At 42.4% G+C, this 18,361-nt stretch overlaps 1 protein-coding gene across 2 annotated transcripts in view; it reads left to right on the top strand.

Moving 5' to 3' along the window:
* Positions 1-18,361, top strand: part of LRRC2 (leucine rich repeat containing 2) — a 108,938-nt gene that overhangs the window by 5,027 nt on the left and 85,550 nt on the right. For both annotated transcript variants that reach the window (XR_003092773.1, XM_006018443.3), the window contains exon 2: positions 7,946-8,091. Coding sequence is in view for 1 of the 2 variants with exons in the window: in XM_006018443.3 (XP_006018505.1) it covers positions 7,967-8,091 (125 nt within the window). In the remaining variant the exon portion in view is untranslated. The remainder of the gene's footprint in view (positions 1-7,945; positions 8,092-18,361) is intronic.

Raw genomic sequence — 18,361 nt, 5'->3', positions numbered from 1 at the left:
GGGTGTGCGAGCTGGGTGGGGGGGCCAGGGGGGCAGGTGAGATCTGCAGGGGCTATGAGGATCTGTAAGGGTGGGGAATGGGGAGATCAGGGTGTAGGCAGGGTCCATAGGTGGCTTGGGGAGATTGGAGGGGCTAGCAGGGTCCACAGGGGAGTTTGGGGGGGGTGGCAGGGGCTCTCTCTCCCCTGGACCAGGGGCTATTTTTAGCCCCTTGACTGCCATCCCCCCCAGATCAACAGCCCCCCACACTCTCACCCACCCCTGCCCCCACCCCAATTTACCCAGAGATGCTGGGATGAGGAGCTCAGACAGAACAGGTCATCCTGCTTGAGTCCCTGAAAAACAGTTAAAAGGTTGGGTGGGTCATCCTCCTCCTTGCTGCTTTTCTGTGACTCAGTCTTACGGTTAAGATGATGGTGTGTTGCAGAAGTAGATCAATTGATGGAGATTTTCAGGATATAAACAGCATCGAATAGTATCACACTTGAGCGGCTAAATCCATTCTTGCACCCAATAGGTGGAATAGAATCTGACTCAACTTGTCCTCTGGCAGCAGGGCTCTGAAGCTGATGGGAAAATGTACAGGTTAGGATTGGAAATTTGGAGCAGGTCTGTGAAGAACCAGGCTAGCAAAGCCTGGAAATATAGCCCTAAGGAGAAGAACTGTGAAACTCTGCTTCACCCCAAAAGAAGAGGAATATTGGTTTAGAGATTCTAGATGCGAGTGGCTGATTCTGGGAGCTAAAAGGGAAACTGAAGGCACAGCTACACAAGGCATTATGTCAACACAGTGATGAGTTACATTGCTGTAGCTTGTTCATACAGCACCATAGTGTTGGTGGGCACGAACTGTGATGTCAGTGCTACTGTGCAGCAGCTTGTTGCTACCATGCAGTAGCCTGGGAAAAGACCTGTGCGGCATTCAGACTGCTCAGCAACATCAGTTATTATTCAGTTATTTAGTATTTGCTTAACAAGTAACAGCTGTGCAGTCTGGCGCACATGTAGATGCGCCCAGTGGCAGGTTGCTTGAAGGGCCATCCTAGGCCATGAAAGACTGCAGCTGTCTTCAGTTCTAAAATGTCTGGAGGAAAAATAAAACAAAACAGAAAACATGAATTTAATTCCTATTATATCTGGAACACAAATATGAAAACAACAAAAGCAGAAAGAATGAAAATCCCAGAAATTCAATTTCTATGGCCTGCAAACATGACATCTTTTTGTAAATAAATGTTTATAACTTTCAAAAACTTACATAATTTTATACTGGAGCTGACAGGATGTCTCAACTTAAGTATTTAAAAATCATGCACACCTCTTTGAAGTACAGTCCTTATTCAATGTCCTCCTGAAAATCAGGAGACGGTTATGTAAAGTTTTGAAAAACAACCATGAATTTTACTTAATGAGTCAGCTTCTTTCCTGAACTAACTCTACTGAAGTCAATGGAGATGTACCAGGGATGAATTTAGCATAATGTGTTACATCTAAGGATATTGATAAAAACCTACTAAATTATCTGGGTAGGGGTATAATGGGGCATGAAATTATCAGCTACCAAAGCACCCTGTATACAGAGCTGCTTTGTCCACAGGTAATGCTATTGTAAATCATGCCTTTACTTTCCCTTTATGGTCCTGAATCCTTTCTTCCCTGGAAGGCACTGTGATTTCATTATGGTATATTACCAAAAGCCTTGCTTTCATGATCTATCTCGCTAATACATCATAAGACTGAATGAACATTATAACAATGCATCATCTGAGAAAGGTACACTGATGATCTACAATATAATTCAGAGGCAGATGTCATCCAAGGAATATGGTATTCAGCTGCAAACTCAATACAGTTATTAAGTAAAATTTTGCAGGTATGAGGGATATATGCTTCTCTGGCCAGGACCTCGGTTTAATGGGAAAAGAACAGTGAAAACCCACACAAGATGAGACATATTTTCATTATTGTTATTATTATTTCAAGATTGTTCTCCCCTGCCACAAAGGGCAGGGCATGTGACATTAGGTTTAAACTGCAGCAAAGCAGCAGATTCGGAACAAATCAGGAAAAAAAAATACTGCCTGTAAGAACAACAGTACAATTTAACAACCTGCCCAGGGAAGCTGGGAAACAATTGAAGATTTTTCAAAAAGGGGTGTCTGTCTGAAATGAAGAATTTGTTGTTCTTAACACATTTTGTAAAGGAGCTGGACTAGATCACCCTTGAGATCCCATCTAACCCTATGATTCTATGAATTGCATGATGAAGGGACAAGAGAAAATGCTGAGGATGAGGAAGGTACTGAAATGGGTAGGGAGTCAAGATTGTAACCAAGTAATGATCAGTTCTGATTTTGTGATATAGGAAGGTATGTGCAGATGGAATGAGGCCAAGGGGATGACTGTTGGGAGTGGGTGAGCTGAGGGGGCCCAAAGTAAGAGGGTGCTTGGTAGCATACATTCCTGAACTTTCCAGAGCATAAATTAATGCTCCACAGACTTCATTTTCCAGCATAGAGTTTAGTGCTTGGGAGTGCATGAAGGTAGAACTATTTGATCTCTCTGGAGCAATGCTTCCTATTTTAAGTTTTCATGAAGAGAAACTTTGACAGCATATTACAGCCCCAGATCATACATGCCCATTTCCCTGGATTCTCCCTCTGCATGTGTTGCTATGGAGCTATACCCCTTTGTCCCATGGGCTGGGGACAACAGGATTTAGAAGTGTAATCTGATTGTCTTGATATTTGTTTTCCTTAATGCTTTTCTGAGCCCTTCTTTTGGAAAGAGATGTATATAATATCATATATAGTTTAAAGTTTTAGTTTTAGTCATATAGAGTTTAAAGGGGTCAAATAAAAAACACTCTATGGACATTTCTTTATCTCAGTTTTTTTATGCTGTCCTACACAGTTGTAATATATATGCAGGCAAGATGCAAGAATGATGTCATGTTGATAGTGATTATCATGTTGAAGGAATTTTAATGGTTTCCAGAGGTAATATTTTCTTTAATCATGTTAAAATAACAGCAACGTGGTTCACAATACAGTTGCTAGATACACCAACATCCTTTGCAATCTGACTACAACCTGAGTAGGTACAAGAGGGGTAGAACAGTCATAATATGCTCATTTGGCCTAAAATGCTAAACAGGGGGTGCATCTACATGTGCAATTAATGCACCTTAAGGTTACTGTGCATTAAAATATAATGCAATAAACTGTGCCCAGGAATGTGTTTACGTGTGCACCAGTATGGGAGCAGTTGAGTTCAGGGCTGCTGCTGTCCCCCTGCCTTGCTCTGCCCCTCTGCAGCAGCTGGGGGAGCTCTAGGCTCCTCCAGGTGCCAGCCTGGGGCTGGTAGGGGGCACAGGGGCTGGTCCCAATCTCCACGGGGTGGGGAAGAGCTGTTCCAGCAGCTGGGACTAGGGTTTGAATTATGGGAAAGTTGGGGGAGGGGGGGCTGAACCCTCCCATAAGAAATGAGAGAGCCCCCTGGAAGATTTGAAAATCATCACCTGAGGGGTCTCTGATTTTATTAGGGCATTGTGATGGGCAGCCCAATATTTTTGCAGACAAATTGGTATTTGTACCTCAGCAATAGATTAAGTTATTCCTGGGTATTAGAGACTGACCTTTTAACCCAGAGTTAGCCAACCTGTGGCACATGTGCTACAAGTGGATTACTGTGTCCCAGCCACATGAGGATTGGGTCGGGGCCCAATCTCCATGTGGCTGGAATGCAGCAGTCCTGGAAGCTGGGACAGCTCTCCCAGCCATGTGGAGATCGGGTCGGTGCCCAGTCTCCACATGGCTGGGATGCAGCAGTCTTAGCAGCTGTGACAGCTCTCCCAGCCATGTGGAGATCAGGTTGGTACCCAATTTCCATGTGGCTGGGAGACTTGTCCCAGCTTCCAGGACTACTGCATCCCAGCCACATGCAGATGGGGTCGATTACTATGCACTTGTCCTTGTTGAATCTCATGAGATTCCTTTTGGCCCAATTCTCTAATTTATCTAGGTCACTCTGAATCCTATGCATCTCCACTATGTGGGTGAAAGCTGGGTGAATGCAAATTTCTCCACTGAGATTATCTGCATTCTCCACAAGGTGCTCCAGGGCCTGATAGATGTTGATCAGTCAAGACCAGTTGTTTTATACTCTGTCTAGGAAAGCAGAGGTGGTTGTGGCAGCAGTGGGAAATATTTTAAGGGAATTGACAGTACTTTCACCACCATTAATTGAAGGTCTCAGACTAATGGTTACTTGTCAAGTTGGCGCCAAGGCTCAAAATCCTCTTGGACACTGTACCTCCAAACTGCTCAAGTGACAGTTTCCACAGTCATTAAAGTTTGGCTCATTAAGAGAGATTAGACCTTCTGGAAGGACTCTGCTGTTGCTCAGCCACTGGGGGTAATGAGTCTTGCCACCTTGCTCAAGTGAAGCTCCCTAACCTAGTCCAGCCCATCTACTAGTACAGGAAAGGAAAGGATGGTCTCTTAAGCAGCAAACAGCCTACTATAAATTGACAGTCAAGTAAGTGTTAAGGCATTGCATCTGATTATAGACAAAACTTTCCATAAAGAAGGAAGGTCATTGTTCTCATTATTTTGCTACTAATGGGGTTTTGACTCTGTTGTTATCAGCAGTTGGTTGAAGAAATACTGGGAACTATTTGATGCTTCACTGTTAACACACATAAATACAAATAAACAACAGACGCTGCTTTATGATCAGTAAAAGTGGAGTTCATACAATCATCCAAAAACTGGCATACAAAACATTTGACCTATCCATATGTTAGCATTAAGAGTGTCCTTCATTTTCATAGTAGTATGTAGGACATCTGTTACTGACATAACAAGTAAGGAGTGCGAACAGGGATATATCCTTTCAGAATACATACTGATAATTCCTAACAGTTTTAGCAGGGGAGAGCAAGATATTTCACTTGATAAACCACTGATTATTGTATTTTATATGTTTTCTATCAGAGAGAGATTTTGTAGGTTAAGAGGAAAAATATTAAGAAAAAGCACAAATAAATGGAAAAATAGGAGGCGGGGAACACTTCCCCTAAGAGTTCTAACTGAAGGACGAATAGTAAGTGGCCCCCAAGGAAAAACTGGAGACTTGGAAACAATGGTGAGAGTCAGAAGTTGGGGAAAATTAATCACCAAAAGCTTGAAAACACTTACTAAGATAAAGGGCTAGTTATTTTTTCAACAGCCAATTGACAGCTCAAGTCTTTTTTTTAAATTTTACTAACGAACAGTGTAATAAAAGTGGCATCTAATGAAATCTCAAGTGAAGTTAAAAAAAGGGAAGAAACAGCACTTTTTATCTTGGTGGAAGCAATTATTTTTAAAAGGCTTTCAGATTTCAGTTTTATAAGATTGCCTCATATTGGCTCAGTGAACCATTTTATGAACAAGTAAGCATAACAAAAGCCCTCTATAGATAGATTAGCTGCATTTCATGATAAAAATCAAGTCAAAATGATTACATCTTCAGCAATGACTCCAAGCAAGAGTGAATAGTTTTACTAGTTTTATCCAGATTTATGGCTCTACTTGTGTTAGTGATTTAGTAGGTAGCTTGCTTCCTTCTTTGACAGTACTGAACTAGTGCCCCAGAACAGTGCTAAGAGGCACTATGCTCTTGGATGTACTGTCTATTTAATAAGATGTAAAACCAAGGTCTTCACCCCCTTGTGGTCATTAAATATCCCACAGTGCTTTTTTGCAAGGATTGAAGCATTAACACTCATGTCCAAGTTCCAACACAGTTCCTATTAAAGGCAATGGGAAGGTGTGCCACTGACTTCACCAGAAAAAGGCTGCAGATAATAACTGACTGTCTCTGTAGTTATAATCGAATACAGCATGCCGTACTTCCTGACTTCGGCTCAAATTCATCAGGGTAAGCACATGACTAAATACTTTTCCAAAATGAAGTCTCAATCTGTTCAAAGGTATTGCTGTATTCTGCTAAACAATTGCTACATCTCACAAATTCTTATTTGTACCTCAGCAATAGATTGTTATTCCTGGGTATTAGAGACCTTTTAACCCAAAGTTAGCTAACCTGTGGCACATGTGCTACAAGTGGCACAGGCAGTTTTGGTGTGTGACACACAGCAGACTGGGGAGGGGACAGGGAGCGCAGCTGCAGACAGAGCAGGAAGCAAAGCAGCAGATTGGGCAGGGAGCACAGGACAGGAAGCAGAGAGCAGAGCAGCAGTTCAGGCAGAGGAAAGGGATTGGAATAGCACTCAGTGGCTGCATCTACACATGAACTTTACTGTGGAATAGACTAATTAGCTTGGGAGTAAAATACCACTGTCTACGTGTGCAATGCTATTAGGTTTCGGTATACTACTTTATGCCGCAGTAAGATAATAATGTTGGGAACAGTTCTATCTTCTAATTTACTGTGATTAAACACACATATAGATGCTGACCGTATGCCGTACTTCCTGACTTCGGCTCAAATTCATCAGGGTAAGCACATGACTAAATACTTTTCCAAAATGAAGTCTCAATCTGTTCAAAGGTATTGCTGTATTCTGCTAAACAATTGCTACATCTCACAAATTCTTATTTGTACCTCAGCAATAGATTGTTATTCCTGGGTATTAGAGACCTTTTAACCCAAAGTTAGCTAACCTGTGGCACATGTGCTACAAGTGGCACAGGCAGTTTTGGTGTGTGACACACAGCAGACTGGGGAGGGGACAGGGAGCGCAGCTGCAGACAGAGCAGGAAGCAAAGCAGCAGATTGGGCAGGGAGCACAGGACAGGAAGCAGAGAGCAGAGCAGCAGTTCAGGCAGAGGAAAGGGATTGGAATAGCACTCAGTGGCTGCATCTACACATGAACTTTACTGTGGAATAGACTAATTAGCTTGGGAGTAAAATACCACTGTCTACGTGTGCAATGCTATTAGGTTTCGGTATACTACTTTATGCCGCAGTAAGATAATAATGTTGGGAACAGTTCTATCTTCTAATTTACTGTGATTAAACACACATATAGATGCTGACCGTGGGTGTAAATTGTTCCCAACCAGCCCAGCCAGTTGGGGGCTAGGATCTTGCCTGCTGCCTAGCCATACAGCTCCACACTTTCAGCACCCTTGTGACCCAGCCAACCCCCTCCTGTTGCTCCTGCTACCCGGAGCCCTGGGCAGAGCAGTCCTGGCATAAACTGCTATGCCCCAGCTCAAATTGCTGCTGTCCCAGGTGCACATGTAAATCCTGTGCCCAGGAGCACTATACTCTGGATCAAACTGCTCTGGAGTTTATTGCTTTGCATTAATTGCACGTGTAGACATACCTAGAGAGGATTTGGAGCTAATCAGTAGCATGCCTGCCAAAAACGCTGGTTCCCACTGCTTTAACTCTCGTTCCCATGATGAGCCCTGACCCATAGAAATAGTTTCATTGATTGGAATGGGTCTATTCACCTGATATAGAATTTATTGCATGCATTAAAGTTAATAGAAAGGGAATCCACGTATATTAAATGCTTTAGGATCATTCAGGATTTATATGCATTTTATAAATATAAATGATGATGATGATTATTGATAAAAACCATTTCAAAGTTTCTTTTGTTGGAGGACAGTTAATTGGGTTCATATTTGGGGGTGAAGGGCAGAATTTTACTTTGAAAAGGGATAAGAGCAGGAAACTCCATGAAGTCAAATAATCTTTTAACTCTTGTTAACGGGTGCTTAGGTAATACAGTGATAGGAGACTGGTATAAACCTCAAAACAGAGTTGTACAGGTGTTGTATAGGCAAGAGTTAATATTTCTTATTACTTTGTTTATTTTTTTTCCAACGAAAATGTAAGGAACTGGACGAGTACATTTCATTACTTGTGTTCATTCTTTCTTCCCTTCTCATGATGAAGTTTTAATGATCATTTGTTCTTTCAGGAGAAGCTTAATGTCAGCAATATGGGGCATCAGGTGATAATATTTGATTTTTCTGCCATAAGAGGCTTGTGGGAAATTCGAGTAAAGAAGCACAAAGACCGGCAAAAGAAAGAGAAGCAAAGATTAGAAAAAAGCTCATTAGAGAAGTAAGCTAACTTTCTACTTTTATATTTAACCAAATTTATTGACAGGTTTGTTCTTTTCACTGTGTACAAAGTGTAGTCAAATGATCCACAACAAACCATTTTAGTTTGATTGTTTTTGATTTGTTGAAACTATTTGCTACCTTCCCTCAAATGACTATAACAGAAATAGAGCATCAGCTCTATTTATATTGCATTGTCTTATTTGTCACTGCTTTCTGTAACCTGTGATTTGCTAATGAGATATTTTGCTTGTCTGTTGCACAGATTTAATTAAAAAATTAGAATAGTTTTTTCTCTCGTTTGTTTTTGCTCATGGAAAGTGTAATATAAAAGTATTGTATTTATTATGCAATCATTATGAAAATATACCTGTGAAATTCAATCATAGGAAATACTTTGTGGTATTTTGCCATGCTGACAGCAGAAACAAAAGGGAATAAAATATACATGCAGCTAGGGTGTTCCAGAGTTCCATAAAAAAGGAAAAAGAAAGCAGAACAAAGGAATTATCTAAAGAGCTTTTTCTTGTCTCAACCAAAATGCAAAACAAAAGGTCTGAATATAATACTCACATCTACTGATCATACTATTCCTTTATTATTCTTTATTAATGGTTTCTTTAAACTGTCTTTCAGTTTCTTTGTGTTCGTCCCCATTAGAGGCTGTGAAATACTATATTGGTTTGACAGTGCTGGAGATGTAGTGCTTAAGTACTTTTACTGGTTCTTTTTTAGCTCAGTGGAAGGAAAGAGAGACTAGAAAGGGGTGCTCTGTTTACCAGGGCGCCCCTTAGAGTAACTAGGAACAACGGCCATAAACTGACGGAGAGCAGATTTAGGTTCGACATCAGGAAGAACTTCTTTATTGTCAGGGTTGCCGGAATCTGGAATGGGCTTCCAAGGGAGGTGGTGCTCGCCCCTACCTACCTTGGGGGTCTTTAAGAGGAGGCTAGATATGCACCTGCCTGGGGTGCACCTGGCTGGGTCGTCTGACCCCAGCATTCTTTCCTGCCCAGGGCAGGAGGTCAGACTCAATGATCTACCGAGGTCCCTTTCGACCCAAACATCTGCGAATCTATGAAAACAATTTCTCTACTGTAACGTACAAAGGTAAATGGTGCCCTTGCTAAAGGGATAGGATGGCAATTGGAATCCCTAGACTCTAGGCTATACATTTTGTGTACACATCCCACCTGCTTCCCCACCCTACCACTGGCCTGGATTGTGTCTCCTGCCCCCCACCCTCCCTAGCATCCCAGATCCCTGTATACCCCCCAGTCCCACTTTGTGGCTGCCCATGCTGTCTATTCCAGGGGAGCAGGCAGAGAAGGGTTAACCTGTCTGCCTCACCACTGCTGCCACTGCTGTTGCTCTATGGGTCAGGTTCAGTCTGGAGAGGAGCATCAGCCCAGCCATGGTGGCAGGGGCTGACCAGGCAGGTTTACCTTTCCCTGCCTGCTCCCCTGGGATGCGCAGCTCAGGCAGCCACAAGTAAGCAGGGTAGGGGGCAGCGGGGAGCCCAGAATAGGAGGGGGAAGTATATTTTTACCTTTCACTCTTTCAGGCCCCTGCTGGCCTGAACACGTGACTGCTCCACACTCAAGCTAGCACTAACACTGATCAACATTTCTGCGGCTCAGCGTTAATGTGTAGCAAAGCCCTAATAGTATAGGAGAAGACGGACCAAACAGTTACCTCAGAACAGTCCTCTCTGCTATACTTTAGTTCAGCATTTTCCAAACTACTGGGTTTAGGACCTATTCTAGTAAAGCCAAGCACTCTTGTGCCCCCTCCTTCAGCAACCAGGTCTCCCTACCACTGATTGCATCTGATTCCTTTACTGGTGGTAAGTGGCATCCGGGAAAAGTGGGGGCGGGGGGAGCAAAGTAAGGGGTGCCACTGATTGCCACTGAGATTTACACAAGCCCCTGCCAGGGACCTTTTGTTCCTCCAAAGGGGGTGTGCCCCACAGTTCGGGATGCACTGTCGTATATGACCTAGTGGTGTTGAATGTCAGTTTTGTAAACCTGCCTAACTACAGATCATTTTCTGATATAAACAGGTACAGAAGCAAACTAGAAATGGCATGTATTACAGAAATTCAATAGCACAGAAAAAGAGGGCACCTTAATATAGAAAGGGGTAGGTTTTTCCTGCTGTAATGCAGCTAAATTTAGCTCCCTCACTTTTTGCCAGTTGATTAGGGCAAGACACAGACCTATCCCATGAGTCATCTTCCAGCAACAACAGTCTCTCCCTCTTGTTGCCATCTGTGGTTGTTTATCATTATCTCCTTATTCAGCTCAAGTAGTGGCGCTGGGTGGGCTATTCTGTCTAATCATTTTGCACAGTATTTTCATTCATCAATGAGATTTCTTATCCCTCTTCCCTCTTTTCTGTACCATTAGGTGTTTTCCATGGTCTTCTGTAATAATTGACAAGTGCACTTCCTACATTCATATAGGTTTTATTTTTTCTTTTAGCCTACAAGTTGCATATAATATTTTGTCCCATGATACTGCACCAGATTCCATTGCTTTTACTATGCTAGGAAGCATAATTTGCTGGGTTTCTTGCATACTTAATTCCCGTGCAAACAAGCAAGGACATCACACTATCGCTAGATATATGTATTTTTTGTATGGCCAAATTCAGCTTTTAAATTTCACTGCTTATTGCAATCAATCAGCCACCTGCATTTGACTTTCCTAAGGCTGCTTCCCATGAGTCAATGTCCTTGTAGCATGTCTGTAGCAGTCACTGGGGCTTTGGCTTGGAAGGGTCAGATTGGAAGTGATTTCTTTCATTTGTTGTGATGCCTTCAGAGGCTGGAAATTATTTTGCACCTTTCCGAAGAACCTTCAAGTATAGCTAAAGACTTTTTAACTCAGATGCCTAAATGCTTAATGTAAGCCACCACCTTTTTGAATGGATTAAAAATTTAGGGCTAAATCCTATTTCACTTTTTGGCACCTAAGTGGCACTTACATAGTGATATAAGTACTATTCTTGGTGCTTACACACAGTTTGGATTCTGTTTGCACTTGCATAGTGGTGTTTGTCATGTACCTCACTTCTGAACAGACTCAGAAAGATACACTGTTGTGCTCATAGGCTCTGGGGAGAATAGAATTGCCTGGGCACATACTTTAGAGAACAACAGTGAGGGGGAAACTAAGAGTTGGAGGAGTTCTGGCCCTTGTTCTGGGTGGCTTTTCTGCATCTTGCATTTAACGTTAATTAGATAAAATAGATGAACAAGAGAGGGATAATTTCTGCTCAGCTGGGGAGAGAGATGGAACCAAGGACCCCGTGTCCTCCAAAGTAGCATCCACTTCGCTGAGCCATGTTTCCTTTTGCTTGCTCTCTTCCCTCTAGGCCCCATATTTCCCATTCCTGGCAGTCCAGTGCAGGGCAAAAACATTCATTTTATAAACTGACCACTTCACTGGCACACTTTGCTTAAACTGGAGCTCAGAAAGAGCTGATGAGGCTGGAGACTGAGCACTGGGGATGAGGGGTCCTGTTCTGTTTTAAGATTCAAGAAATATGGCCACCCTACTTACGCATAATCATAGACCTCATGTTGAATGAGGGAAAAGATGTGAGAGACTTGAACAACTGTATTACTGGGAAAGTGGTGAAATTCCTATAATTCAGGGTGTTTAAGATTAGGCTGGACAAAGCTCTAGAAAAAAAGTACTTTTAAGGGAAAAACCTATTTTGGCAGGGGGATGGACTGGATTATATCATAGTCTTTTAATTTATAATGGTACTGTTTAATGATTTATATATTATTAAGGCTTCTGGTGGGGCAGACACCTTGAATTGCTTTTCCAACTGCCCTCTCTGTTTTCCCTAGCAAGCTACAGCTCATAAATGGTCTCAAGACCAACTCCTTGTAAGTCTCATTGGGAGTTAAAGTGCTAATATGCAGCTAAATAATGTGATCCTCACTTGCAAAAAGCTCACAGTGAGGTCAAGGGAGTTTTGCTTGGGTAGAGACAAAAAATAATAACTTGTGAAGATTCAGCAGTATTCTTACCGTGTTATAAATAAGATATTTTTCCAGTTGTACTCCCTTGAAATTTCAGATTGTACTAAGAGGAAACCTTCCCCAAGCTATCTGAGTTTTGGTCACTGGACTCATTTGGGCAGAATTAACTCTGTGCCTCTCTGAAGTTATACATGTAAAAATATGATAGTTAAAGTGGGAAACCCATTCACCTCAGGTTCAAGTCATCCTCAGTGGTTTTCAGTTCAGGCTTCAGACCTGTAGCTCTATAGCAACAGAATGGTTATGTTCCCATGTAGCTGTGCTTCACAAACAAAGGACATGAGGTGCTGAGTATAAAAGGAAGGAAGGGAACAAGCAAGTGGGATAGTTATTACACCCTCAGTGAAAGAAAAGATTTGTTGTTTTATTTAATGTGACCAACTCAAATATAGATTTTGAACTTGTTTGGTTTGGATAGACTACTTGTTTCACTGTGGTGAGAGAGCCTCAATTGTAGCAAAGCTTTATTTTATGAAAATTCTTTGCTTTAGGGAGAGAATTCAAGGAATGGAAAGAAAATTACTTTCAGTATCCTTAGCAAGACTCCATATGTTTGCCAAGGCACTTCAAGATTATATGATAGTATTTCTTTGTACTTGGGCAGAAAGATCTATGTGAAGTGGCTCTAGAAATGAAGATGGGTGGCATTACCTAAGAAAAACTTTTGAATACCTGAATCCTGGAGCACTTAAACCAGTAGGTAGCTTCATATTTTGTCCCCAGTTTCACCATACCTTTTAAAAAAAGTTAAGCATTTTTTTTGTATTCACAATTCCTCATCCCATCAGATGAGAGAACACTACATTTTCAAATTTGTTTTAAATTGCAAGTTAGAGGGAAGTAAGTATTCTATGTTTACAGCATGGATGTGGAAGACTATAAACATTCTAGAGACTAGAGTCACAGCTAATATATCCCAGAGGGAATGGGCTTGGGTTAATGCTGTGCTGATGTTTAAATAAAGAGATAATCACTAGGGCTGTGTGAAGCTTTGGTCCCTGATTCAATTTGGCGGAGATTCGGCCTAATTTGTTTGCCGAATCTCTAAATCAAATTAGGAGACCTTTTAATCTCTCTGAGTTGATTCAGAAAGATTTGGCGATTTGGACATAGACACAGCTTTTAAAAATGTTTTTTCTACATACCTCAAGGTAGCAGGTGGCTTGTGAATGCTGCGATGCTGGGGCAGATGGAGTGTCCCACAGGAGCATGGGGGGCTCCCCAGCGTGCTTGGCAGCAGACCTGGAAATGGACCAGAAGAACGTCCGGTTCGGCCGCCGCGCCCCCCCCCCCCCCGCCACTGTCTGGGCAACTGGTGACTCCTAGGTCTGGGGGGGCACCCAGTGTCCCCCTGTGGCCGATTTCCAAGCCGGGGAGTGTGTGGGGGGTGGGGCCCAGCGTGCTCCCTGGTAGACCCGGAAGTGGACTGGAAGTATGTCCGGTCCACTTCCAGGTTCACCACTGAGCACAGTGCCCCCCCCACCCCCGCGCTCCTGTGGGGCACTCTATCCATCAGCATTGCAGCATTCATGAGTTGCCTGGCACTTTGAGGTATGTAGAAAAAACATTTAAAGGTGTGTCTATGTCCGAATCAGAGGGTTCCTATTTGATTCGGAGAGATTAAACTGTCTCCTGATTCCATTCAGATTTGGAAATTTGGCCACCGAATCAGGCCAAATCTCCGCCGAATCAAATCAGTGACAGAAGCTTCACACAACCCTGCTCTCTACCTGTCTGCTATCTTTGGTGGGGATGAGAGGGAAAGTTTACAGCTTGATATATCTTATCCCAAAAGATTCTAGCAGGCTCTACCTGTTGGATGAACAATGTGCTATCCCATTAAAAAAATTCTCATTGGCATTTGCTCACTTTTAAGTGCTTAAAAGTTAAGACTGCCCAAACCATCAAACTAATGTTCAGCCATGTAGAATGCTATGGATACTTGGAAAACTGCTGCAATGCAATAATGCCTACTGCCAAAACAAAGGTTGTGCATTTGGATTGATGGATCTTATGCAGCATGTAATTTGCACAAATGCATGCAGCTGGGGGCTCCAAGGTGACAACTGTTCCTCAGCTGCAAATCTGTACAAGAAGGGAGAGCCATGGGAAAAGAAGATGAAATAACTATTCTAATTTAAACTAGGAGAGGAAACTTGTTAATAAGCCATCTTTAAACTGGAATTTAGCCAAGATCAACAGATTTACCTTTGTGATCTTTTAATAACCCAAAGTGGTCAGGGTTCCAGTTCTAAATCTCATCCAAGAAATGAAATCCTCACAAGTAGATGCTGGGTTATTTTTTCCGTACTGATTCTGAGAAAAGAGTATGATCTAATGAAAGACACCTCTGCCTAAAACACTTGCTTTCTCCTTAAAGACTCCCTATCCATCCAATTAGCTGGATTCATATAATGCTGGGGAAATATTAGCTGTTGAAACTTTTGGAGAAAACCGGTAGCATCCTCTCAGTAATAATTCTGAATTTCTTATAGACTCTGAAGAAGTAATTAGTCACAGTCTTCTTTAAAGTAGATTCTTCTTCATTGCTTTAAAGTATAAAATAGAATGAAGCTTATATAAAGAATTGCTGAAAAATAAATTCAATTAAGAACTGACATGACTAGAGAATCTAAAAAGGCAGCTATAACAAACCTTCACGTCTGAATAAGGAAAATAAAATATTTTATTTAAATATTATATGTTTAACCTTTCCTCCCTATAAGGACATCAGAATAATGAACATGTTTGGGGAAGGCTCATTTTTTTTTACTGAAAATAAAATCAGAAATAACTAGAACCATAACATTTAAATATTCAGAATCTGTGCTGTTTCTGTGCTGGCCCCAGCAGTATAAAAAGCTGCCCTGGCAAGAGCTTCTCAGGAGCTTCTGGGGGTCCATGTTAACTTGGAAGATAGACAGCTAGACAGGAGCTTCTGGGGCCTGGCCAATTGGTATCTGGGGACACTAGCCCCTTGTGCCAGCTGGACTGCTGAAGCAGCCCTGAGAGTTCCCTGCACCCTTTACCCACTGCAGCAGTCTGGCAGTGGGGGCTGCTGCCTGGATATGACCTGCTGCCACCTGTGACAGCATGTGGCCCCAAGGCTGTGTACCTCCCAGACCCAGACAGGGACCACATGGGCACAGAAGAGGTGTCTGTGCCTCTGGGAAGGCTGCCAGTGGGTCATGGCTGCACAGTTGGCGTTTGTGCAGCACTGCTGCCATGTGTGCCCCTGTTCTGCCATCTGGGCAGCAGTCACTTGGAAGATGTTCTCAGTGTGGTGGCCTGCTCTGAACAGTCAAAGTATGTCTTCCTGGCCCCAAATAGCCAGAAGGTCAGCTACCTCATTTGCCCTCCAGCTGGGTCCGAGATGCCAGCCCTGAGCAGGCTCCTTTGCCTGGGTCTTGCCACTTGCATCACTATCAGGAATCCTGGTGTTCCCTATTTAAAAACTACAAATTCGCTGATTAAAAAGTCCCAAATTCACTCTTTAAAATACTCCAAAATCCATGTTCTTGCACAATTAAAACAAAAGACCACGAGAGAGAGAGAGAGCATGAGAGAGAGCAAGAGATATCAGTTGGTCAATGTTTTATTGCTATATTTACAATTTTAAAGCAATTTGGAACCCTACCAGTGTCTCTATAATCACAATAAAGTAAATTCTAAATATCTGTATGATTTGATGTTTGCTGTTGGCCTTCTTATCATAGAAAAATTAGAGCTCCCCCTGACCCCTTCACAAACCAGGATGTGGGGACAGCTGCCCTTGCAGCCAACAATCCTTCCAGCAGGCCTCATCCTGTCTGGTAGCTGGGCACACTGGGTGTGTGATGGGGGGATGTGAGGTTTGTAGGAGGGGGGTGGGAAGAGGTATGGGGTTGTGTGGGGATGGTGTGAGGTTTGCCAGAGGGGGGTGTGTGGGTGGGTCGTGTGGGGTTTGAAGGTGTGGGGTTTGGGGTTTGTGGGTGGGTGTGGGGGTAGTGTGGGGCCACAAATCCCCTGCCACTCCCTTCCAGCACTACCCACACCCCCCCACCTGCTCTACATCCACACCACCCCCTCCCCCTCCCCAGAATCCACCCTCCAACCCCCGTCCCTGCTTGCCTTGGACAGCACCCAGGGCAGGGTCCTGCCACTGCCTTGCTGCACTTCTATTTGCCCTGCTTGTAAAGGGTGTGTGCTGGGGTAACTGAAGCATGGTAGACATGCTCTGGCCAGATACCAGAGCGTCTCTGGAGGACCCACCATTGGTTTACCTCAGGGGGACCCACCTGCCCTGCTTTTTTTCTATGGGTTATTTTCTGATACCTGGATTTCCAGGTATCAAATTTAGAGTTGGCGCTGCAAATATGCAGTACAGGGAACATTTTTTTGTTCCCAGTGTGCCTCTCGCAGTGTCTCTGTTTGAGATGCCACAAGAGGCATGTGCGGGCTCATCTGGATGTGCCCAGTGAGGTTATAGCAGGGTAACAGAAATAACACTTGCTGTCAGGGCTGGATTAATGCATAGGCAAATTAGGCACATGACTAGAGCCCTAAATGAGGAAGGAACCCAGCTGTGCTTATTTTACATGTTATAATTATTGAGTGAAAAAAAAAGTAATATAAATATACAATATTAAGTAGGAGTCCACGAGTTTGTTTGCCTAGGGCCCACTAAAGTGTTAATCCAACCCTGCTTGCTGTAGTAGTCTGCATATACCTTTTAAAGCCTGCTTCATCAGGGTACTTAAATACAAAGTCTCCCTTCATTGAAGACAAGCAAAATCCTTACCAGCTTGAAGATTAGCACATGTTTAAGTGTTTGATCACTCCTGGACAACTTCCTTGCTCAAAAGAAATATTCCCCTTTTCATGTTCTATGTGCAACTGTAACAGCCTTAAAAATGACCAGGCTGGTTCTCTAGAACCATTAAAATGACAGTTATTTCTTTAAAACAAATTTAAAACATTCAGTTAGGGATTGCAGAAAAAAATAAATATCTTGCTTCTGGATAATAATAAGTTGATATAAACTAACATTAGGAATTTCAGGTTCATCATCCTGTGACCCACTTAGCTGTCCTGTCCTTGATGAAATTGTGGTCCTGAAATTTCAAGGGCCTTTAAAGGAATACAGAATTTTCAGACTGGAAACTCTTTTACTTTAGAACAATGGCGGCAACCTTTTGACCCTCTACCCTCCCTAAGCACTACTCCAATACCCTACCCCTGCTGGATCTGCTGCTCTGCTTTCTCCTTTCTGCCTTGTGCTCCCTGGCCAATCTGCTTGCTCTGCTTTTGTTTTCCTGTCCTCTCTGCTGCTGTGCTGCGTATCCCTCCCTTGGTCTGCCATGTGCTACACATAGAGGTTATCCATGCTTCAGGGAATTGTTAACAGTTTTAGAGAGGACTGGATGTGCCAAACAGGATTTTAAAATAAGGAAATAAAGATTTTCCTGCATCATTTTCCCATTCATATAGAGGCTTCTTTTCTTTTCTAAAGATGCACACAATAGCATTTTATAAGAGATGTCATAATACAGAATCATTTTTATATGAGGATGGCAACCAGAGAAAAAGTTGGATCTACCGATCACAAAGATACTATTTTTTAGTCCATTTTCCTAAACATTCTTTAAGAAATAGTGGCAATTCTACACTTTAAAATTGACTAGTTAAAGTTGAATGATGAACCTACTTGGAAAGATCCCCTTGGTCTGATCTCACCTGTAGCATACAAATTGCCAATCGATCCCTACACTTAATGATGTATACCAGTTTATCTACCAAAGGTCCCTGAGCTTTTCCCCCTTGGCATAAGATTAGAAGAGCATGCTGAATAAACTAACCAACCACTGATTTATATGTCATTTTTCTAGGCCAGGAAGGCTCATATTGATTCATTTGCGATACACCCCTCAGGATAGAAGAAATGGTTGCAAGTGATTAGGAAATCAGCCCTTGGAATATATCATGTCTTTATTCTGATACATATTGTACAAAATCAGACATTTTTGTTGCCCCTATATTTATTTACTCTCCAGCCATATGAAATATATCTGAATGAGGTCCTTAATCTGGTGAATATGAGATCATTTTTAGTAACTCAAAAGAGCAAAATCTCATAAGCTGGCATTAACATTCTGTGTCAGTTTTTTTCTTTGTTCTTATATTCATGCTGATTTTCTCACTAAATGTGTAACCATCATATTTACTGTTCTTCTGA

Source organism: Alligator sinensis, unplaced genomic scaffold (genome assembly GCF_000455745.1).
Source record: "Alligator sinensis unplaced genomic scaffold, ASM45574v1 scaffold240_1, whole genome shotgun sequence".
NCBI classification, from domain to species: Eukaryota; Metazoa; Chordata; order Crocodylia; family Alligatoridae; genus Alligator; species Alligator sinensis.
This window is presented reverse-complemented; position numbering and strand designations above follow the sequence as displayed.